The sequence below is a fragment of the Vigna unguiculata genome, chromosome 4 (genome assembly GCF_037176805.1).
Source record: "Vigna unguiculata cultivar grain cowpea cultivar isolate G323 ecotype 2 chromosome 4, ASM3717680v1, whole genome shotgun sequence".
Taxonomy (NCBI): Eukaryota; Viridiplantae; Streptophyta; class Magnoliopsida; order Fabales; family Fabaceae; genus Vigna; species Vigna unguiculata.
This window is the reverse complement of record NC_140795.1, coordinates 18,492,309-18,516,429: the sequence shown is the minus strand read 5'-3', so window position 1 is coordinate 18,516,429 and position 24,121 is coordinate 18,492,309. Positions and strand designations below refer to the sequence as shown.

General features: G+C 39.3%; 3 protein-coding genes across 3 annotated transcripts; all 3 read left to right on the top strand.

Annotated features, from left to right (window-relative positions):
• The first annotated feature begins 12,209 nt into the window (after positions 1-12,209).
• On the top strand, positions 12,210-12,817 carry LOC146886887 (uncharacterized). Its single transcript, XM_085671918.1, has 2 exons — positions 12,210-12,546; positions 12,612-12,817. The coding sequence occupies exons 1-2, from the start codon at positions 12,210-12,212 to the stop codon at positions 12,815-12,817; spliced, it is 543 nt and encodes a 180-aa protein (XP_085528044.1).
• A 198-nt stretch (positions 12,818-13,015) lies between these two features.
• On the top strand, positions 13,016-13,810 carry LOC146886886 (uncharacterized). Its single transcript, XM_085671917.1, has 2 exons — positions 13,016-13,471; positions 13,580-13,810. Exons 1-2 carry the CDS (start codon positions 13,016-13,018, stop codon positions 13,808-13,810), a joined length of 687 nt encoding a protein of 228 aa, XP_085528043.1.
• A 360-nt stretch (positions 13,811-14,170) lies between these two features.
• LOC146886885 (uncharacterized) lies at positions 14,171-16,774 on the top strand. Its single transcript, XM_085671916.1, has 5 exons — positions 14,171-14,445; positions 15,147-15,290; positions 15,552-16,011; positions 16,198-16,453; positions 16,698-16,774. Exons 1-5 carry the CDS (start codon positions 14,171-14,173, stop codon positions 16,772-16,774), a joined length of 1,212 nt encoding a protein of 403 aa, XP_085528042.1.
• Positions 16,775-24,121: the final 7,347 nt, after the last annotated feature.

Sequence of the window (24,121 nt, the reverse complement as noted above, 5' to 3'; positions counted from 1 at the left end):
TTTCTTTTGGCTATAAAGTAATATGACATGTTACTTGGTTTGTTTAAAGGCCCATAATTTGGAGCATTTGTTTTCTATGCTATGTCTCCCCTATCCAAAGAGAAACCAAGTTTCGAATTAATCATTGAAGACTTGCCACAACAACCTAACTTGTAAGCTTTTGTCGGTGTCAATTGAAAGTAGTAAGGCATGTAAGACATGATGACTATTGTCATATTTCATTTCATTAAATTTGGTTTTGATGTACAATTTGACTATGGTATTAGGGTACTTAAATATCTGGAGCATTAGGAAACTGACAAAAAGTACAATGGCAAAAGTATGCTTGTTTATAGTGGCATAAGTACATTTTGCAAAGAGGAAACTAATGATTTGATTTAATCATGTCATAAGTAATTTTGTCATCAATGCTAATGTAGGTCAATTGCTCATCATCACTGATATCCTCTATTGTCTCTAGAAGGATTTCATCTAGGTGCTCCCCATTTGCATCCACATTCTTTTCCAGATTTGTTTGAACATTCATGTGTACATCACTGTCTACAAGTACTTGTTCATTGGGGTTCAAATTGGCTTGAACACAGTCTTGGGTTTGTTCCTTTTGTCCCTTCATAGTATGTCAAGGTTGTACCTCTTCAATTTTTGGACTACTGATGTCATGGTTGACGACCTATGCATTTCATGATAACTTATCACATTAAATATGTTTTTGGACAGCACACAAAATAATGAATAAATTATAAAATATCAGATCTTAACAATATTCCTTTGTGTGATTTTTGTGTACAACTTATCTGGCTTGGGCTTGAATATGACCACTTCTTTCAGTTATATGACAACCCCAACACCAATTAGTGGACCACATTAAGGATGTGAAACTGCTTTTTTGTGGACGTTGGCCTGGGCATTATGTTTTTGGTCCTGATATAAAATTTTACGAGCATTATAATCTGTATTTAGCATGTTATTTGGGGACAAATTGAGGACATTAACAACATAATATAAGATCAACAATCTTAACAATCATAAGCAGATTACCCAACCCATTTGGCTTACACTCCTTCACAACACAGGCCACAAAGGGCAATCTGTCAAAAAGAGTAACCTTTTTCATGTGACCCTCTTCCACCAAATTTGCATTTGGTATTAGTTACGCCATTCAGTTCTTTGCACTGATGAAAAAAAAGAGGTTCATTATATATATATCTACAACAAGTTCATCCACTAATATTTTATCATGGTGTTTTATGTACATGGTGGCCCATTTCCAAGCATTTGTTCCCAAATCATGAGCAAATGTTGTTGCAGCGATGTCCTCCATAAATTGTTGTGTTGACTACCCTCACTCTGCCTCACGGTTCATCATCACAGCATGAAAATTTCCTACTGGACCAAGGATAAAAGACATAGTTTCATTGCACCGTCGCATGAATGTGTGCAAGTTGAATACATCTACTTCCAGAGCCTGCCATGGTTCCATTTTCTCTACTGTAGATACCCACAAGAATAAAATTATGAGGAAGGAGACCCATTCAATGGGTCTTATTTGAAGTGTTGACAAAACTACCCTTTAAAAGTGATAATTTAATTGACGTGACTTTTCCGTCTTTATAGTCCATCTTGTTACATTGCTTTTCTACATTTTCTACAAGCCACTCTCTCACAGTTGTCCTGTCAACCATCAACATTAAATTGCATTCATTGCATGGAAGGTCATTGTCTTACTTTTCAGGTTGCACAAAATAAGTAAAAATAATTAAACCCTGATAACGCTGTCGTTGACGCGATCAAATTAATACTACTAAACTATAACAACTTCAGTATTGCTAAGATAGTAGTCAAGAAAATAGAAAGGGTAAAGTAACCCTAAGTCGTCTCCCAACGAACATGGAATTAATTTTTAACAAATTAGTTCTTATAAAACTATACAAATGAGTTAGTCAAATAAAATAAAAAATATAGGGGATTAAGATAAACAAAGATAGAGGTGATAATTGATTATTCCAGTAATTTTTACAAAAGGAAGAGTTATGATCTGGCTGTTGATTCTAGGCTATTGTAAGTACTTTAAACATTTTACAAGATAACTTTAAACATAAAACACTTGTCTTCATAATGTCTTCCAAATGGCTTTTAGGTTTCTTTATCATCATCAAAATCTTGCTTCAGCATTTTAACTTGTCTTCTGCTTTTGCCAACAATGTCACATCTTGTCATATGTGGAAAAATAATACCTAGGCTTAGCACTTGAAAATTAAGAGGTCAGTGATAAGTCATTATTTTCCTTCATTCCACTAGCCCTTGTGTACCCATTTGACAGTTGTTCAGTACTTAATTGTTATCTTTAGTGTGTTTTCATCTGTTGGGCTTTATTGGGCCACTCTTCCAAATTTGGGTTAATTTCGCATTATTTGGCCTAATTTTCGTTTTTAATTATTTTTAGATATTTGGGTGAAGCAAATTTTGGAGCTTGGACATTAATATTCAGTTCAAGAGAGTCGCCAAATCATTGCCACATCATTTCCACATCATTTCCACGTCATCAGAGTGAATGTGCCAACATTTGAGGCCTAGAGTGGCATTTTTGTAATTTTGCAGCTCATAATGGCAGTTTTGTAAATAATGAGTGGCAGAATGATGGGACCACAAGAATTAGGTTTCTCCTTGATGCAAGAGCCACACACTTCATCTTCTACCTTTCTCCAAACTCCATTTTCGCTCTCCAAGCTTCCATACAAGAGCCCCTTGCGGTTTTTCACGTGTTTGGCTTATTTTTACCGTTTTTATGCACATTTGATAGCACCCATTGAGGGTTTTACGTTTTAAATTCATTTTCTTGCTTGGGCAGTTCGTTTTGTGGGTTTTATAGACATGGAACAACACCATTAATGCGGTTTCGCATTTATATATGATAGCACCGTTTTGCATTTCATTGAAGCTTTGCAATCTCTCTTTTTGCTCTTAAATTGCGTTTTCAAAATTAATAAGTTAGGGTTTTTGATTTTTGATGTTCTGGTTCAGATTTGAAGTGCTTGATTCTTCCATTTTGATGTCTAGCTAACCCTATTGCATTGATTCCTTGACGAAATTGAAATGAAACCATGAGATTGTTGGTCGTTTTTGGGGTTTGATTCGAAATTGCCTCTATTTCAGGTTGTGTTTAGATGATAAACACATATTTGATGCATGCTTAATCTCAAATTCGTGTGTGCACATTAATGGCTCGTATTCATGCTTAATGTTTATGAGATTTGTCACAACTTGCTTAAATTTGTGGGTATTAACTGTCTAAAATTTGTTACGCTTAATGATAATGAATCCATGGTAATTTTTGCTTAGTTGATTACTTAGGATTCATGAGAGCAAATTCGAATAGAACAATTAATTTGGTAATCTGTGATTGGTGGACTTTCAATTGAATCAAGGAATCATTACGTGTTCATATAATTGTTAAAATTATCTGCGAATTAAAGTTTGTTGTGAATCAGAATCTGCCAAACCCCCCTCCCTGTGTTATTATTGTGTTCATCTGGAAATTGAAGCTTTGAACAAGAACATTGGTCGTTGGGAGACGACTTGGTTCAACTGTCACATACTGCATTTTAAGTGTTTTAATTTGGTGGGGTACGGCCTCTATCAAATTTGGCGTCGTTGCTGTAACATCCCTAAGGAATATTACTTATTTTAATTAAATAAAATTCGAATCACAATAAATATTGCATTGAACATAAACTATTTCCCAAAAACGCGGGAAAATTTTAAAAGAACATAACTGGTACCATACATAATTCGAATGTACCATATCGTTATATACAAATGATATTAAAATTCAACATAAAAATATTTACATCAAAAACAAAACAGTAGAGTTTCTTTCAAAATCCCAAGTAGCCCATGCTTTCCGTCTCTAAGCAGCTCCTAGCTCACCTATCACATCATCTGCTCCCGGATAACAAATTATCCGATCATTGCCACACACACACAGAGATAGGGTGAGCTATGCACAATAAAAATGTAAACAGATATATGAAATAAATATGTTTTCCCCAATCCCAAAAATACATAATTAAAATCCTCATACTTTTCAAATCACCCAACCATGACCTCATAGTCCTTCATGAGTCATATGCATGAACTAGGTTTTGGGACTTCCCTGTGCTCCCACGAAAATAACTCATTCGTGGTCCAACCCTATGAGCCTATCCCGCTCATAGTCCTGCCCTACAGACTCCTCGCATGTAGTATAAACATCCAAGTCTCATAACTTGAACCCTGGCACGCACACAATCACCATACTATGGACTCCTCGCCCAATAGTAGCCGACGGGAACATCACAGTTCCTTGCCCATCGTGCGCCCGACACATGCAATCACCATACTAAGGACTCCTCACCCATTAGTAGCCGACGGGAACTCAACCAGTTCCATGCCCATCATGTGTCCAACCACCGAGCACATCCCAGACCCCTATTAGACTTAGTCCTTCAAGCCCAAACATCACACCACATGCATATACAATCTATCCTTATGAGATACAACTAAAACACACTCACAAGCACATAGAAACATAAAAGTTCGCATAAACTCGCTTAGGCTAAGGACCTCTCGCCCAAGCTAAGCCCTCAGCCTTGCCTAGGCTAGCTCACCTTGCCTGAGCGAGCTTAAAACAACAACAACATCAAGTTATCTAGCTTAGGCGAGATCCTCTCGCCTGTGCGAGTCACACCTTCCCCCAAAACAACATACAGACCTCGCCTAGACGAGGAACCACTTAAACAACGTCATTTCTCATCGCGACCTCACTCAGGCGAATGTCTCTCGCCTGAGCGAGACTGAGTCACTCAAAACACCAATACTTCTCGCCTGGGCGAGATATCGCGCTCAAAAGCGCCCAAATTTTCTCGCAATCTCGCTTAGGCGAACTGTCCCTCGCCTGAGAGAGACTAAGTCGCTCAACACCAAACCAAGGTCGCCTGGGCGAGCAGCGCGACCCAAACCAGACGTGAGGTTCTACAACTCTCGCCTAGACGAAATAAACTCGCTTGGGCAAGACTTGCAGAGTTCCCTCACTGTCAGACACGCATTTTACCGAAAACAATGTTAATTCATGCCCAAAATTGTACCACAAACCAGTCAATCGATACCAATATAATTATAATGGCAAATGCCATTCAGAATCATCCATTCCAACCCACTATACCACCAATTGCGAATATAAGACTAAAAGTATCCAAAACTCTCATCCCACAACCTATTCCACATACATAATCAAACATCCAAATTCCACATATCTCCATTTCACAATCACAACACATAGAATGCGAAATTGACACCATTCAGAATTCAATTAAGAAGCAATAATCCATAATCATAAGACAAACATCAATTAATACAAAACACACAAAGACAACTCCCTTAACTTGAAAATTTGATTGAAATTGGGAAGAAGATTGGTTTTCCTTGGTTTGCCAATGAAGTGCCACCGACTCCCTCTCAGTTCAACCCCTTTTTCGCACCCAAACCTCACCTCTCAACCTCAATTTCGTGCTCTCTCTACAATAGGTCACCACAGATGCTAAACCCCTTCCCTTAAGTTTTGGGTTTTATAGGTGCCTTTAAGAGGTTTTTTAAAAATAAAACGAGTTTTAGGTTTTGTGGGTTTTAATTCCTCTTCAATGTTACTTATTTGGTAATTTCCCAACCCCCTTGGGTGCCCCATTCTGCTAGACTTTTCTTTACCCCTTCACATTCATACCACAATGATTAGTTAGCAAAAATAAAGCTTATTCTTTGCCCACCAAGGTTTGAACCCATGACCTTCCACTCATAAGGCCAAAGCACAACCATTATGCCAATTCACATTTGATGATATACACAATCAACATAAGTTTACATTTCAAATTCCACACTTTTACATATTATTAAAAATAAATCATAAAACAACAACACATAATTGGCAAACATAGGACTCGAACCCAAGTCCTCTCATACAATCAAGTACTCTCAACCACTTAAGCTAGTACTTTTCCACACCATAACTATCAGAATTTAATGCCATAAAGGCTCTCACTACCCGTATTTATAATTATTTATTTATTTAATTAATTAATTTTCACAGTTCTTACAGGAAATATTTTTTCCCACCTAACATAAATTCAAACCAATCAAAGTAATAAACTCAATAACAATTGTGATGTACGAACACTATACATATACAATGCAAGCTCACTAGACATCATATGTGCAAAAACAATACATTGGCTTACCACTTAACAACTGATAGGTTACAAAATTTTTTGTTTTCCAACCTACCTAACCTCAATCAAATGAAAGTGATTACCAACTTTGATGTGCGAAAACTATACATATTCAATCTCAACTCATTAGTGCAAACAAAACAACATGTGTGCAAAAGTAATACCCTGCCTTAGCACTTAAATACTAACAGGTTAGCATATATTTTCATTCCCACATTACATACATTCAAACCAATGCGTTGCAAACCAATCTGACTTCCTATAACAAATTAACCTTGCAAACCAATATCCTAATTAATCACTTCCAATAACAAAAATAAATTTATATTACATCAAGTCTATTTACCTTATGTAAGACCCGGGAAAAATTAGACTAAAAGAAAACACATGGAAAAAAAATTATAGTTTGATTAATATTGTTGAATTATTTAATTTAATTAGGTTATAAATTTATTAAATATGGAATAATTATTATTTAAGTGATGGTTGTATTTTATTTAATTAAATGAGTTATTAAAGTTGCTATTTATCTAATTTATGGAATTATGGTTTATGGAGTATAAGTGTTTTAATACTTATAATGCATGTTATGTGTTGTTTGAAGCTTTACCTTATTTCTTCTCTTTATTTTGTTGATTGGTGCATGAGGATTTAATGAATATACTTGATATATCCTTCTTCTTTTTGATGGCCTGCATGTGTGATTGTTTTCTCTTCATTCACACTGTTGCAGCAAGTTTTTTTCATGAGATTAACTCTTCTACCTCTCCTTTTTTATTTACGTGAATGTGGTGACGAGTTATTAGCTTTCCTCTTTCTTTTTTTTGATATCATGTGTATTGATGTGGGTGCAGTACAAGATTTTATATTTCAATGAGGCCAAGGATTGATTGAACACTTGCTTGTACATGAGCTATTTATTTTGTTGCAGCCACCTTTCCTTTTCTTTATCTCGTTTTGAGGCACTACCCATTTTTCTACACTGCACACTTTTCATAAATGGCGATTTCTACTTCGTTAACCGTTGGATCGAGCTGAAAGTTTAGCAGTTTATCCTTAACACATAGTTATTGACTTTGACCGGTCGGATCTTGAATCAAAGCTCTATAGTGAGAGCAGTTTTTATCACAAGGTCCTTGTAGTTTGGTTGTTGACAACATTGACCTTTGTTGTTTGTTTGATGCATAACTTTCTCTATAGTTATTCAATTAAGCTGGTTTTTGTTGCATTTGATTCTTGATTCAATCATCTTTAATTTGAATATAAATACATAATTTTTGGAGTTTTACACAAGCTGCAGTTTTACTTATAAAATCCCAAATCATTTGCCTAATGTGTTGTTAAGTTGGATTGGATAAAAAATATAAGAATTAGTTATGTTGCAAGAGAGAGAGATGTAAGTGAGGATTTTGAGGCATGAAGGTGTGCAAGGTTGTGATTCACAGTGGGAGAGTGACGTGAATAAAGAGGTTATGTGATTGGTGATTTTTTCTTGGTTTGTTTGGCTTGCATGGTTATGTAGTTTAAACATTGGTTTGAGGATACTTATTTGATTGTGATGTTATATTGTGTTTGAATGAATGTCACTCGTTGGGTTCATTGTATGAATGTATTATTTGATAAGTTGATGGGTTTATGTTATGGTTTATTTTCCATGCATGTGATGGTGTATATTTTGTTGGCAATATGTAATTCTCATGGGTTGCATTATGGGAGTGTTTTGCCTTGTTGAGACTCTTGGTGGAATTAAATGTTGTGTGAGGTTTTCCGTACCTAGGAACCCAGTGAAGACTCTTTTGCCTGTGTGAAGAAGTGGAAAAGGTTATCTTGTCTTGTGTGAAGCAGTGGTAGAGGATTGGTTTGAGTGTTGTACCCTCTCGCCTGAGTGAAGCAGTGGGGAGGGGGTAGATGTTTCACCTTATTTCGGCTCGTTGCGAGTATAGTGCCGGTGTGCGATGCATTGACATTTTTACTCATAATTCCTTGAGGAATAAGGAAGACAGTCTGACTGCGTTAAGTGGGACGCATCGAACCATAAAGCTTGATTATGATCACTATATTTGAAGATTTAACATGAATGTGATGCTATGTTTGGTTTAGTATGATTGTTTGGATTTCGGGATTGTGTGTTCAAACGAAGGATGGATTGTGATCATAATGTTTTCGTGTTACTTGAATGCGACAATGAGTATTATTGGACATGTTTTATTTGCTAAATTTCTTTTATGAATATCATTGTTTATGGTTAGCTTACCCCTATTTGTTTGTTTGTGTGTTTGTTGTATGTGCGATGATCGTTTAACGTGTGTGTTATACAGGAGCAGATGATATTGTAGATAATCTTGGCATGGAGTAGATGGACGAGAGGCTGGGGTAGACTCGGGAGTTTTTATAATATATTTAGTTATTTGAAATCAGATACTAAAAATTATGTAATTTTCTTTTGATCGCAAATGTTATTTGATGTTTTTGATAAAGTGACGGTTTGAACTATGTAATTTAAATTAAGTTAAAAGTTTTTATTAGTACATTTTCAATGTTAATTCTTTTTTCCACTAAATGCAAAAATTTTCTAATGTTCCGTGACATCCCAAATTTGGGGTGTTACACCTTACCCCACTTCCCATAATGGGTTGGGTTCAACAATGGCTTTGCTTACCTCTTCACCAATGTAGAGCCACAACACAACGAAAAAGACCAATCCTTTAGATTCTGATTCAGAGTGATTCTTTTCAACAATAGACCTTCCTCTTCCGCTGTTCAACAACACTATAACAAAAAAAATCCAAACTTTATCAAATATTCTCCAAAAAGCGAAACAAAAAGGCCTCATTTCCACAAACAACACGAAATACCAGGACTTTGTTGCAGTGGGTAAACCAAATATTTTTTGTGCACCACCAACAGAGAAATCACCAACCCCGTCGAAAAGAAACTTGGGGGAGGGAGGAAAAACAAACTTGGAGGATGGAGGAAGAAAAAACTTGGAGGGTGGAGGAAGAACAAACCTGAGGGATGGAGAAAGAAGAAATTGCTCTCCACTTCTCTCACGAGCTCCACTATTCTCTCTCCTTACTCTTTACCCACTTCTGTCACGAATCAACCTCCCTTTCTCGCGCGCTGTCTTTGACAAACATGGTCAATGTGGAAATTGTGTAAAAAAAAAATTAAAAAAACCTTGCAAGGTCAAGTTGTGAGAGAAGTTGTCACTTTTTGGTTGTTACTATATCATTTTTCAACTTAAAATCATAAAGCCACGTCATGGGAACACGTTATGGGGTAAGAAAAGGGTTAAATGATGAGGATCATTGTATCACTATTTTTTTTCTCTCACTCTCATTGCTGCCACATGATAATAGGAAAAACAAATGGGTTTAAATTTTTTGAATCTTAACCAAATGTCAAATAACACAAAATGGAAGAAATATTTATTGGTTAAGGTTAGGGTTTTTGGGAGAGGAGAGAAAATGGGAGATTTAAAAGCAGAGATAACCCGGGGGAGGGAAGGAAGAGGCTGCAAGAGAAACACAGGTTGGAAGAACCAATCAAGGTAGAGAAGCTTGACCTTGTCTTTATGTTGATTCTTTTATCTTTTGTATTTAATGAATGAGACTTTGAAGGGTGTGCATAAGTGTATGAGTATTGTTCATGTTGTTGTTTTGTTGCTGAATTGTGACCATATCCTTGAGGTTGAGTACCACCATTTTCTTAGTATGCTTCGAGCGATGCACGAATCAGTGGATTGTCCGAAGTTGGTGTAGGTGGGGCTTCCAAATGTCGTTCTGTGGCCGCATATGGGTGTCCAGGTTTTATGGGATGCTCTCCATTTGGGATGGGTTGGGTAGTGCAACTTCTATTCTCCTTAATAACCTACACCATGTAAGGCCCGCTAAATTCCTTTTTCCTTTTCTGCCCTAAATTAAAAGGGTTGCCCTAATGTAATGGGCCTAAGGGCTGGCCTAATAGGGATTCAAACCCTAATCTACCCTAATTCCATTCTTTCATTCACTTTTCAGAAAACACGTTCCACCTTGCCTCCTTTGAGTAGTCGCAACTCTTTGCTAGTGTTAGCTGTCAACCTTCTTCCAGCTAGCTCAAGTCAAGTTTCTGCTCCACGTATGTCATTCCTTAGCTCATGATTCCCTTTTTTTGGGCTTATTTCCATTTTTACCGTTAGGGTTTGGTAGTAACTCGTTCCTTTTTTCTGTTTTACCATTTATTCCAACTCTTTGGCCATCCTTAGGACAATCGTGCTCACTGTGTGCATGTCGGAGTGTTCCGCTAACTTGTTTTCCAGGTACGGGAGGTTAGGGTTCGCCCTTTCTTTTGTGTTATGCTGATTGTGCTACTGTTTCATCATTTTAATATGCTTGGTGTGTTGATGCGAACTTGTGAATGGTAGTATTCAGCCATTTGTCACCTGTTGAGTGTTTATGCACGAGAGAACAGTGGTGAGCACTGGTTTCCTCGCCCAAGCGAGCATGTGTCGCCTAGGCGAGATCAATAGAGGCTCGCCCAAGCTGCTTCACGCGAGTGGTCGCTCAGGTGACTCACGTTGCTGTTGAGCGAGCGAGCATCTCGCCCAAGCGAGAGGGGTCTCGCCTAAGCGAGATCCCGTGTGAGGCTACTGTTCCCCTTTTCGAGCCCTCTCCTAGGCGAAGGAGGCTCGCCTAAGCTAGAGCCTCTTGCCTGAGCCAGAGCCTCGCGCCTGAGCGAGACCCTTCAGTCTGAGCGAGGAGCCGAGCGAGGTAGTGTGATGTGTGATTGTTTCCTTGAATCTTGAATTGTTAATGCTTGCTTGGATTTGACTATTTTGTTAAATGCAAGAGACAAATAAATATGCATGAGTGATGTGATTCATGAATTGTGAATAATGGTTTTGACATGAACTTAGCATGTGATCTTAATGAAGAGGTTGGTATTAAAGTGGAATGGTAACGAGATGAGTTGGAATGGTATATTCATGGATGGAGTATGATGAATTGGTATGGATTGATCTGGAACCTGAAAGGGATTGGTTATAAAGGGACTGACTCTTGTGGTGAGAGTAACAGGAGGCCTAAAACTCATTAAGGGCTAACCTTATGCGTGAGGTATTGATTCATCGTAACACTTGTAACATAGCTCGGGGGTGAGCAGAGGTATCAACCACAAGTGCAAGCATCCGCTGAATCCGACCAAATTATATATATCCAGATGAGTCGAGTCAGGGTCTAGTGTATTGCTTGATAAAGTCATAACATGTGGGGTGATTTATAAATACTGCTTGAATTGGGTGATAGTATGTGATTGCATGATAATTGATTTCTACTCTAGCTTACCCTACTATTGGTGTTGTATGTTCTGTGGTGTGGTATTTTCTTTTACAATGATCATCAACTTGTTGATGTGAGTAGAGGTGAGAACTCCCCGAAATAATCAGGGTGATGAAGGTTCCGCTGCATAGTCCGCTTGGACTAGATCTGTATCTTGATTGGGTTGTCGGTTGGATGTTGTAACTAGTTTGCTTTGGCATCGTGGTGTTCCTAGTATCTTGTAGGGGTTGTGTTTAATAGCCCAGGACTGCGCTGCTATACTATTTGTGCGTGAGTTTCTTTAAATTACGCTTATTAATTAAATGGGACGTTACATTTATGGTATCGGAGCGGTCATTCCTTAGGTCTGTGGACTTGGATGTCTGCTTAGCTTTCTCTATGTCTTTCTGAGTGTTCCAGTTAAATTTCTTGTCTTATCAAGCCTAACGAAGTGATTTTCTGTGTGCCAATGAACAATGGCACCTTCTCGTAAGACTCCACAATCCTCTAATGGTGACATACCCGATATCGTAGGGCAATAGAGGCGATGGTAGCTACTATGACACAGCAACAGATAGCGTCGCTCGAGCAACAACAGCTAGTGATGCAGCAGATGGGGGCTGCTAGGGTCGCTACTGAGGATGCTCATTGGTAACAAATGGAAGCCCTCCGGCAGTTGGAAGAGAACAGGACAGTTGCACCTGTTTTCGGTCCCGAGCCACAATCGATAGTTAGGGAGTGGAGCCTAGAAGATTTTCTGAAGCATCATCCGGTGAAATTTGACGGTAGAGTCAGCCCAGATGCAGTAGACCAGTGGCTGAAGGATATAGAGAGGATCTTCGATGCGAAGATGTGCCCGGTAGAGAACCGATTATCATTTGTTGTATACATGCTAACCGGTGAGGCGAAGCATTGGTGGATTTGCATGAAGTCCATCATGGAGGAGAGGGAGGAGTCGTCACATGGGAGGCTTTCAGGGGGAAGTTCCTCTCAGAGTATTTTCCCAACAACAGCGTGAGGTATGCCAAAGAGGTGGAATTCCTCTAGTTAACTCAGGAAGGGAAATCGGTGACTAAGTATGCTGAGAAGTTCAAACACCTCAAACGCTTCTACACTCTACAGCTCGACAAGGAATGGAGATGCCGCAAGTTTGAGAATGGTGTCCGCGGTGATATTCTCTTGATGGTGGCTCCCTTATCCATCAAGGACTTTGCCGCTTTGGTAGAGAAGACCAGAGCGATGGAGAAGATGAAACATGAAGTATAAGGCCAGCGCCCTCAGCAGCCACAGGAACCACAGAGGATTGGTGGACCATCTGGGTCCAAACCCAGACATGAGGAGCAGAGGAGGCAATATGATAGACCCCACCTTCAGTCTTAGGGCTCTAGGAGTTTCCCTCCCTAGTAGGGCTGAGTACAGTGTTATATATGTGGATGCCCTCACCTGAGGAACGCTTGCCCGTGTATGGAGTGTTACTGCCGGTGCAACAATTGTGGCAAGGAAGGCCACTTTGGGAAGGACTGTCCCACCATTGCTAGGGCAGTGACACAGCCTCCAGTTCAGACACCCCACCAGCATCAGCAGAGGGACAGAGGCAACAAGCCTCAGGCGACGGGCAGGGTGTTCGCCATGACAGGGACGGAGGCGGCAAGCTCAGGTAACTTGGTTATTGGTTATTGTGTGATCGCTGGTGCTAGTTGTTGTGTGTTATATGATAATGGAGCGACACACTCCTTTGTGTCAAATGCTTGTATGGAACGTTTGGGTCTGCTGGTGTGCGAGCTGCAGTGTGAGCTTGCGATGTCTACTTCGGCGTCGGGTTTTGTCAAGACGTCGTGGTTATGTCCTAGGTGTTCGGTGGAGGTAGAGGGACGCAGGTACAAGGTGAATCTAATCTGCTTACCTCTACAGGAGTTGGAGGTAATCTTAGGGATGGATTGGCTCTCTGCCAATCGAATTCTTATAGATTGTCGAGAGAAAAGATTGTTGTTTCCTAACTCAGAGGAGCCTGAGTTTGTATCTCCTTAGGGAGTGGTGAAGGAGATTCAGAGTGGCGCACAATGCTTCATAATCTTCGCTCATATGGAGGTAGAGAAGGAAGAAATGTTAGTTATACCGGTGGTGCACGAGTTTGTGGATGTGTTCCCGGACGAGGTATCGGGGTGGCCTCCCAATAGAGAGGTGGAGTTCTCTATCGATCTAGTACCAGGAACCGACCTAGTATCGATGGCTCCATACCGTATGGCTCCAGCGGAGTAGGTGGAACTCAAAAAACTGATTAAGGAGCTGATGAAGAAGCAGTTCATCCGACCCAGTACTTTGCCTTGGGGAGCACCAATGTTGTTGGTGAAGAAGAAGGACGGGAGTTCACGTCTGTGTGTGGACTACAGGCAGTTGAACAAGATGATAATCAAGAATAAGTACCCTCTCTCGAGAATTGATGACTTGATGGATCAGCTGCATGGGTCATCAGTGTTCTCGTAGATAGATCTACAGTCAGGATATTATCAGATATTGGTGAAGGCCGATGATGTGCAGAAGACGACCTTTAGATCCAGATATGGCCACTATGAGTACGTGGTTATGCCTTTTGGTGTGACCAATGCTCCGGCTGCGTTCATGGACTACATGAACTGGATTTTTAGACCGTTCTTAAATAAGTTCATCGTGGTCTTCATAAACGACATTCTCATATATTCTAATACTCAAGAGGAGCATGCTCAACATCTGAGGTTGGTGCTTAGTGTCCTAAGGGAGAAGCAATTGTATGTCAAGTTGTCCAAATGCGAGTTCTGGATGGATGAACTTCAGTTTTTGGGCCATGTAATATTTGCGCACGACATTGTAGTGGATCCGGCAAAGGTCAAGACAGTGGTTAAGTGGGAAAGTCCCAAGTCAGCAATAGAGATCAGGAGCTTCGTGGGTTTAGCAAGCTACTATAGGAGATTCATTGAGGAATTCTCCAAGATAGTGGCGCCCCTGACGCAACTCACACGGAAGGACCAACCTTTCACCTGGACAGATAAGTGTGAGGAAAGTTTCCAAGAGCTGAAGAAAAGATTGACCAGCGCTCCGATACAAGTGATCCTGGATGTTAGGAAGCCTTTCGAGGTCTATTGTGACACCTCCCATCTCGGACTTGGTTGTATGTTGATGCACGAGAAGAAGGCTGTGGCATATGCCTCGAGACAACTCAAGGTGCGTGAGAGAAACTACCCCACTCATGACTTGGAGTTGGCGGCCATAGTATTTGCCTTGAAGATCTGGAGGCACTACCTTTATGGTGCACAGTTTCGGGTGTTCAGCGACCACAAAAGCCTTAACTATTTGTTTGATCAGAAGGAGCTGAACATGAGGCAGAGGAGGTGGATGGAATTCCTGAAGGACTATGATTTTGAACTGCTATATCATTCGGGGAAGGTGAATGTAGTGGCTGATGCATTGAGTAGGAAGACTGTACATGCTGCACACCTTATGATTAAGGAGGTGGAACTACTAGAGCAGTTTAGAGATATGAAGTTGCAGGTGAAGTTGGGTCCGAGTCCATTAGGTGTAGTACCTTAACTATATCTAATGATTTCTTGGATTCAATTAGGGAGAGGCAACTATTGGATGTCAGCTTAAACCGAGTACGAGAACAACTTGGGATAGATGAGGCAAAGGATTTTGCTTTGGGTAATGATGGCATACTGCGGTTACAGAGCAGAGTGTGTATACCTGATGATGCTGAGGTAAAAAGGTTAATCCTTGAGGAAGGGCATAAGAGTCGTCTTAGCTTGCATCCTGGCATGACTAAGATGTACCAGGATCTCAAGGAATCCTTCTGGTGGCAGGGAATGAAGAAGGATGTTGCACAATTTGTATCCGCTTGTTTGACATGTCAGAAGACGAAGGTGGAGCATCAAAGACCCGGTGCGAATCTACAACCCTTGGAGATACCAGTGTGGAAATGGGACAGTATCTCCATGGATTTTGTGACCCATTTGCCACGGACTTTTAGGGGGCATGATACAATATGGGTTATAGTGGACCGATTGACTAAGAGTGCTCACTTCTTGGTGATGAACTTGAGGATGTCCATGGCAAAGTTGGCCCAACTGTACATCAAGGAAATTGTAAGACTGCATGGAGTACATTCGAGCATTGTATCAGACAAGGATCCTCGGTTTACATCACGATTTTGGCAAACCTTACAAGATGCTTTTGGAACCAAGTTGACCATGAGGACGATCCAGTCACTTGAGGACTTATTACAGACATGTATACTGGATCACTTGGGAGCTTGGGATGAAGTGTTACCGTTGATTGAGTTTACCTACAACAACAATTTTCATGTGAGCATTGGCATGACGCCATATGAGGCTCTTTATGGCAGAAAGTGTAGGACCCCTCTCTGTTGGTATCAAGATGGGGAGGCAGTGCTTGTTGGACCAGAGTTATTAGAACAAACCATCGAGAAGGTGAGAATGGTGAGGAGCAAAATATAGGCTTCTCAGAGTAGACAGAAGGCTTACGTTGACCGTAGAAGGAGACCTTTAGAGTTTGCAGCTGGGGATCATGTGTTCTTGAGAGTGACCCGAACCACTAGCGTGGGAAGGGCCCTCTGCTCAAGAAAGCTTTCGCCCAAGTTTCTTGGTCCTTATTAGATCTCTAGGAGGATTGGACCAGTGACATATGAGATAGCTTTGCCTCCTCAATTGGCAAACCTTCATCTGATGTTCCATGTGTCACAACTGAGGAGGTATGTGTTTGATCTGGCTCATGTGTTGGAATCTGAGGATATACAGATCAGAGAGGATCTTAGTGTGGAAGTGCCACCCATTGCCTTGGAGGAGAGTCGAGTTAAGGAACGTAGAGGAAAACCGGTCAATCTTGTCAAAGTTATCTGGGATCGGAGGACTGGTGACTCTACTTGGGAGTTAGAGGAGGATATGAGGAAATCACACCCGCATCTTTTTACCTGGTAAGTTTTCATTTTCGAGGTTGAAAATTTTCTTGTTGGGGAGAATGTAAGGCCCACTAAATTCCGTTTTCCTTTTCTGCCCTAAATTAAAAGGGTTGCCCTAATATAATGGGCCTAAGGGTTGGCCCAATGGGGATTCGGACCCTAATCTGCCCTAATTCCATTCTTTCATTCAATTTTCAGAAAACATGTTCCTCCTTGCCTCCTTTGAGCAGCCGCAGCTCTCTGTTAGGGTTAGCCGTCAACCTTCTTCAAGCTAGCTCAAGTCAGGTTTCCGCTCCACCTAAGTCATTCCTCAGCTCATGATTCCCCTTTTCTGGGCCTATTTCCATTTTTACCATTAGGGTTTGGTAGTAACTCGTTCCTTTTTTCTGTTTTACCGTTTATTCTAGCTCTTTGGCCATCCTTAGGACAGTCGTGCTCACTATGTGCGTGTCGGAGTGTTCCGCTAGCTTGTTTTCCAGGTACTGGAGGCTAGGGTTCGCCCTTTCTTTTGTGTTGTGCTGATTGTGCTACTATTTCATCATTTTAATATGCTTGGTGTGTTGATGCGAACTTGTGTATGGTAGTATTGAGCCATTTGTGACCTGTTGAGTGGTTGTGCACGAGAGGATAGTGGTGAGCACGTGTTTTCTCGTCTAAATGAGCAAGTCTCGCCTAGGCGAGATCAATAAAGGCTCACCCAAGCTACTTCACGCGAGTGGTCGCTCAGGCGACCCACGTTGCTCTTGAGCGAGTGAGCATCTCGCCCAACCGAGAGGGGTCTCGCCTAAGCGAGATCCCGCGTGAAGCTACTGTTCCCTTTTTCGAGCCCTCACCTAGGCGAAGGGGGCTCGCCTGACCGAGAGCCTCTCGCTTGAGCGAGACCCTTCAGCCTAAGTGAGGAGCTGGAAGAGGCAGTGTGATGTGTGATTGTTTCCTTGAATCTTGAATGGTTAATCCTTGCTTTAATTTGAGTATTGTGTTAAATGCATGAGACAAATAAATATGCATGAGTGATGTGATTCATGAATTGTGAATAATGTGTTTGACATGAACTTAGCATGTGATCTTAATGATGAGGTCGGTATTAAAGTGGCATGGTAACGAGATGAGTTGGAATGGTATATTCATGGATGGAGTATGATGAATTGGTATGAATTGATCTGGAACGTAAAAAGGATTGGTTATATAGATTGATGTCGTGTGTGTGTGTGTGTATATATATATATATATATATATATATATATATATATATATATATATGCATGATAGGTCTTTCTTGATTGAACGAACATGATTGGTTGATGGTCAGTGCATAAATCCTTGAGATCTCTAGGTGGGATCTAAGGGTCGTGCTTTAGTGGTCGGGATGTAATTCCATGGCCCCTGTTAGTGGGTGTCCATGGTGGTGCCCCATCTATATCGTCTGGTAAGTATTCAAGGTAAGGTTGCATCCTGACACTCTAAGGAGTCAATTAGTGTCACTTAGAGCGGACGGACTCTTGTGGTGAGAGTAGCCGGAGGCCTAAAACTCTTTAAGGGCTAACCTTGTGCGTGAGGGATTGATTCATCGTAACACTTGAAACACATAGCTCGGGGGTGAGCAGAGGTATCAACCACAAGTGCAAGCATCCGCTGAATCCGACCAGACTATATGTATCCAGATGAGTCGAGTCAGGGTCTAGTGTATTGCTTGAGAAAGTCATAACATGTGGGGTGATTTATAAATACTGCTTGAATTGGATGATAGTATGTGACTGCATGATAATTGATTTCTACTCTAGCTTACCCTACTATTTGGTGTTGTATGTTCTGTGGTGTGGTCTTTTCTTTTGCAATGATCATCAACTTGTTGATGTGAGCAGAGGTGAGAACTCCCCGAAATAATCAGGGTGATGGAGGTTCTGCTGCATAGTTCGCTTGGACTAGATCTGTATCTTGATGGGTTTTCTTTCTGGGCTATGGCCCATGTATTAGTTTACTGTTTTAATTCCCTTTGGGGTTTTCAGTTGGATGTTGTAACTAGTTTGCTTTGGCATCGTGGTGTGCCTAGGATCTTGTAGGGGTTGTGTTTAATACCCCAGGACTACGCTGCTATACTATTTGTGCGTGACATTTCTTTAAATTACGCTTATTAATTAAATGGGACGTTACACACCACATGCTTCTTTAATCTGAGGAACCCATGGCCTGCATTAGAAGTGGATAGTTTCAGGGTTCTTTCTTTTTTACGGTGCAGCCATGCATTTCTTTTTGGGGTTAGTCTCCCTTTAACACATAGAAGGTCTTCTCTTCTTTTCCTGGTGCTATAGTTGGGTTTTTTGAAGTTTTCAGCGCAAGCAAATAGGCGCAACCCTTGTATCATTTCTCTAAACTTGGAGCCTGGTTCGTGGTAGTTTCACAATGAGTGCGAGGAAATCGTGGTTGTTCCATGTTGGTGCAGGTGGTTGCGGGACTTTTTATGTTGTGGGTTTTGGGTTGGATATGTGGTATGGGTGCTACCATTTGGGTTCCAATTCGTGTGAGTTATAGCGTGTGTAGTGGATGGATAGTGTAGTACTTTTCACGATTGGTTCTAGGATTGTTTTCTTTTGGAAGTGGTTAGTTCGGAGTTTTCTTACGTTCATGGATCAGGTGAGGGGCTTTGAGTAAAGACAAGTGGGTGCTATCAAAGGATAGAAAGGTTCTTCATTTTATGGTTTTGACTTTTCTTTACGTTCCTAAAACTCATTTGTTTGAGGGTGCAGTGCATGCGTTTCTGTGGTGGTTTATTATTGGAGGTTGCGTTTCTTTTTCTTGATGCATGGGGTGGTCCATGAATAGTTGTCCTCGACTTAATATATTACGTGTGTTGGTACAACTTCCTTGGTTCTCATTAGTTTTTTATACAGAATTGATTAATTGACAAACAAAGTTTGATAAAGCTGAGGTGGCTTTATGTATCACATGTTTTCATTTTTTTAATTTTGATAAAATTTACCATGCTAGCTTCGAAGGAAAGAAACTCTAGTTTTGAAGAATTTTTCTTTCATACTTTTCTCCTTTCTCACACTCTCCTTTCTGTATCTTTGTCATGCGTTCCCCTTCCTTTTTTCGTGCACCACTACATGTTAGTTCCATTACTCTTGCTTTGTTTTCAAATTTTTGGGTTTACTATTTTTCTTTTTGCACCCTCCAAATTCACAATTCACGTCTCTATTGTTTACTACAAGTGCTAGGCAACCCTACTCTTTGCACCCTATAGAAAATGTGCAGCAGAATGGTTAGTGTTTGGACAAAAACCAAGAGAGGCTGAATTGGACACAAGTATTTATACTGGTTCAGCTCAAAAGATCCTACGTCCAGTTGTTAATCACTTTATACAGAGAGATTAACTCAATGACTAATAATAACAGATTACAATCAGATAATCAAGATAATAGGGAAAAGAAAACACCTATCTTGAAGACACAAGAGATGAAAGTAACTTTCTTTGAATCACACAGAGACCTTGACCTAGCTTTCCTAGCAACAACAACAACACTCAATCTCTTTGAAACCCTTTTAGGAAAAGTTCTCGCTCTACTCACACTAGGCTTTTGAAAGCACTATTAAGAACACCTAGAGAACTTCTTTGCAAACACAACACTAAGACTTTGGCTCTCAAAAAGGTAATTTCGAAGTAGAATTGCAGTTCTTTAAATAGTGATTTCAAAAAATTAGGTTAAAAACTGAACAAACATGTTCTAACCACAAAGGATAATCGATTATCACTTATGATATTTGATTATTCCAGTAGGTTTTATGAAAACAAAATTTGAACATAATCGATTATCACTACGGATTTTCCAAAAATGAGGGAACCCAAAGAGATGAAGTTTATGTTGCTGATTCTAAGTTAATTAAAAATACTTTACAAAAGCAATTAACTTATTTTACAATCTCCCCCTTTTTATGATGATTCCTATAGTTGAGAGTCTTACAAAGAGAATGGTTAAAATAAGTTAATGTTTTCTTTAAACTTTTCTCCCCTTTTTTTATCATTAGAGAAAAGGCTAAAACTCCCATTATATCAGATAATCATCATACCACAAGAAGAAAAAGATGTGCTTAATCATTCATAATTATATTTAAAAGGGAAAGTACAAATAGTGGTAAATCATAAAATAAGAAATAGAAATCCTCCCCCTAAAATTTTGCACTCATGTCATCATCTTCTTTTGCATGAGTGAATTCCTCATCAAACCTATTTTCTAGATTTGAAATTCTAGTATCTATCCCCCTAATTAGTCCAAAAACTTCTTCGTGATGCGAGTTAGAAAGAAGAAATAATTCTTCTAGCCTTTTATTCATGCTCAATATGTTGTCTTCTAAGAAAAAATGATCCAGCACCACTAGAAGATCCAACATTTTGTGAAGTAGAGGCTATAAGATCAGAAGGAGGAGTTCTTCATTTTCAGCTTCATAATTTGGCTTATCATCTCTATGGACATATACATCACCAAGAGGAATAAGTTTTAACTACTTGAGAGAGTTGTCAGCAATTTCATGTGCACGAATTGTACTTTTACAAAGCTCCCCAATTGTGTCGACTCCTTTGTATTCATAAATCCTTAAGATTAGGAGAGAATATGGTAGAGGATATTGTGGATACCTTTTGGCTTTTAGCATAGTATCAAGGATTAAGCTTGACCATTTGATGGGCACACGATTTAAAATCCCATACATTATAAGAAGATCAATGATGAGTCATTATTTTCCCTTATCCCATTCCCCTTTTTGTACCCATCTTGATGCTTGTTTAGTGCTTAATTGTCTCTTGCTAGAGCATTTTCCTCAATTGGGCTTCAATGGGCCATTATTTCGAATTTTGAGTAATTTGACATTAATTGGTCTATTTTTTGTTACCAATTATTTTTAGGTATTTTGTGGAGCAAATTTTTGAGCTTGGACAATAATCTTAAGATGAAGAGAGAGTTTCCATATCATTGCCATGTAAGCACCATGCCAATCAGCTTGTCCACGTCACTTGTCCACCATTTTGAACCTATAGTGGCATTGTTGTAATTCTGAGTGGTAGATTGGCGATTTGTAATTATAAGTTCCTATGGTAATGTGACCACATTTTTGGAGGGTTTCCTTAGAGTGACAATCCCTCTCTTTTTCTCCCTCATTCTCAATTTTTACTTTTTTGAGAGAACACCCATTTGGGGGTTTTCGTTTTCACGCATTTTCCACACGTTTTGGAGTGTTTTTGAGCATTTTGCACACTATTTCAGTCTGTTTTCTTCATATTGGTGATGTATTTTTCTTTACCTTTGCTTTGTAATTCAAATTCCACCGCTTTCTGACTTAGTGTATTGACTACTTGAAGGACATACAATTAAGCTTTGAGGTTCTATTTTGTATTTGTGTTTTGCCTCTTAATTACAGATTGGGTAATGTGTTCTTGGTTGATTTCGTTCATGCTTAATGAATTAGGTTGGCTGCCATAGATGAATAGACGTTTGTATTTCTTAATTGCGTATTGAAACACGCTTTCAATCCTCGCTTAGTAGGTTTGAACGAGTGGATTGGGTATGACTAGAACCCTAATTACGTGACCCATTATGAGTGAAATTGCATTCAAATTCAAGGAAGTCAATACTGTTTTTAATCTGCTTTATTAACATTTACAAAACTATTTAATTTATTATCATAATTCTGGAATCTGCCACCCCCCCTTTGTGTTGAATTGCATCTGAAAATATCTTTCAATGAAAGGTTTGGTCACCGAGAGACGACCTTGGTTGAACTATTGAGTACTACATTTACATGTTTTATTTGGTTGGGTACGACCTTGATCAATCAGCCTCTAAGCATATGGCATGATTTGTTCCTCTAGGACACATAATCCAGACAATTAAATAGGGGATGAGTCTTTCATCCATTTTGAGACCCATTGCTGATAATTGTCTTCCAACATCCTGTGCAAGGTTGCATAAGAAGGATTAGTAAGTCAAAATTTGATTAAAGCCATTAATACCATTTAGGATAGACTCAACATCATCATTTATGGGAAATTTTGCCACATTTTCCCAAATATAATTATCAATGATGATGCTAACACCTTTGACCTTTGTGTAAACAACTTCATCTCTGATTTTGAGATTGTAGTAGAATACTCTCATAAGATCAAGATAGTATGATCCCTGTATTTCTACAAAATGCTTGATGCCTTGGAAATTGAAAAGAGAGGGAAATTCAAAACCTACAGTTGTGAACCTGCGAGTACTAATGTAGTTGGGAGAGATGATGGCCTTAGGTTTCCAGATTTGGATAAATTCATCTCTCCTTTCTTCATCGAAAATCCAACCTTCAATGGAAGAAGTTCGTGGAGAAGGCTGAGTTGAACGTGGAGTAGTACGTCGACGAGTGGGAATTTTTCTGCGGGATGATTTTGCCATTGTGAATAACACAGAAATTTGACAGTGAGAGAGAGAGCTGTGCGAAACTTTAGGGTTCAAAAGGGGGCAAATTGAGAGATGTCGATTTTTCTGGGTGAATAGTTGAAATTGGCGGCGAGAATTTATAGGAAGATGTTTGCCAACGAATATATTGAAGAAATCGAGGCAAATCTAGCCGTTACAACGACTAGTTTTTGAAATTTTTTTGCCCAACGTTGCGCGATAATTGATTATCCTTGGTGATAATCGATTATTATTTCAAGGTTTGAATCCTAAAAAGAATTGGATGAGCAAATAATTGATTATTGTAAGTTATAATCAGTCATTACAGAACAGATTTTAGTAATTTGGATAGGGGTCTTGATAATCGATTATTCTCTCTGATAATCGATTATCCTTAAGAATTTGAACTTTATTCAGAGAATGGATAATCGATTATCCTTAATGATAATCGATTATTGAGCGATGCTTTACCAAAATTTGGAAAACTTTAAGTTGTTGCACTTTCAAGATATTTCTAGTATTTCCAAATCTCTCCTAAGTTCATAAAATCCATCTTCAGCTAAAGGTTTTGTAAAAATTTCAACTAATTGATGCTTTGTGTTTACATATTCTATAACACAATTTCCTTTACTTATGTGATCCCTTAAAAAATGATGTCTAATTTCTATGTGCTTTGTTCTATAGTCCATTATGGGATTTTTGGTTAAGTTTATGGCACTTGTATTATCACACTTTAGAGGTATGTGATTTTGATAAATATTATAATCCTCTAATTGTTGTTTCATCCATAGGATCTGAGCACAACAATTGCCAACAACAATGTATTCAGCCTTAGTAGTTGAGAAAGCCACATATGTTGAGTCTAGAAGCTTTGGAGTTAGATATTCGATCGTCAGACCCTTCTGTAACTCATGAGGAAGACTGTTTTCTTTCTTCGTTTCTGAACAAAAAAACCTACAGTCATCAAACTTCCTTTTAAGCAAACTAAAGGAAATGTCTCCACCAAATCCAAACGTCCTGACCATTTAGATTAAAATGCTCCAGAATATCAGTCTATACACATAGATAAGACATACAATAATTCCTTTTGCCACCATCTCTTCATATTCCCATTAATATTTTATTTGGAATTTAATGATATTAATTTAAACCAAAAAATTACATTTGTGATACAATTTAAATTATCTAGTAATAAGT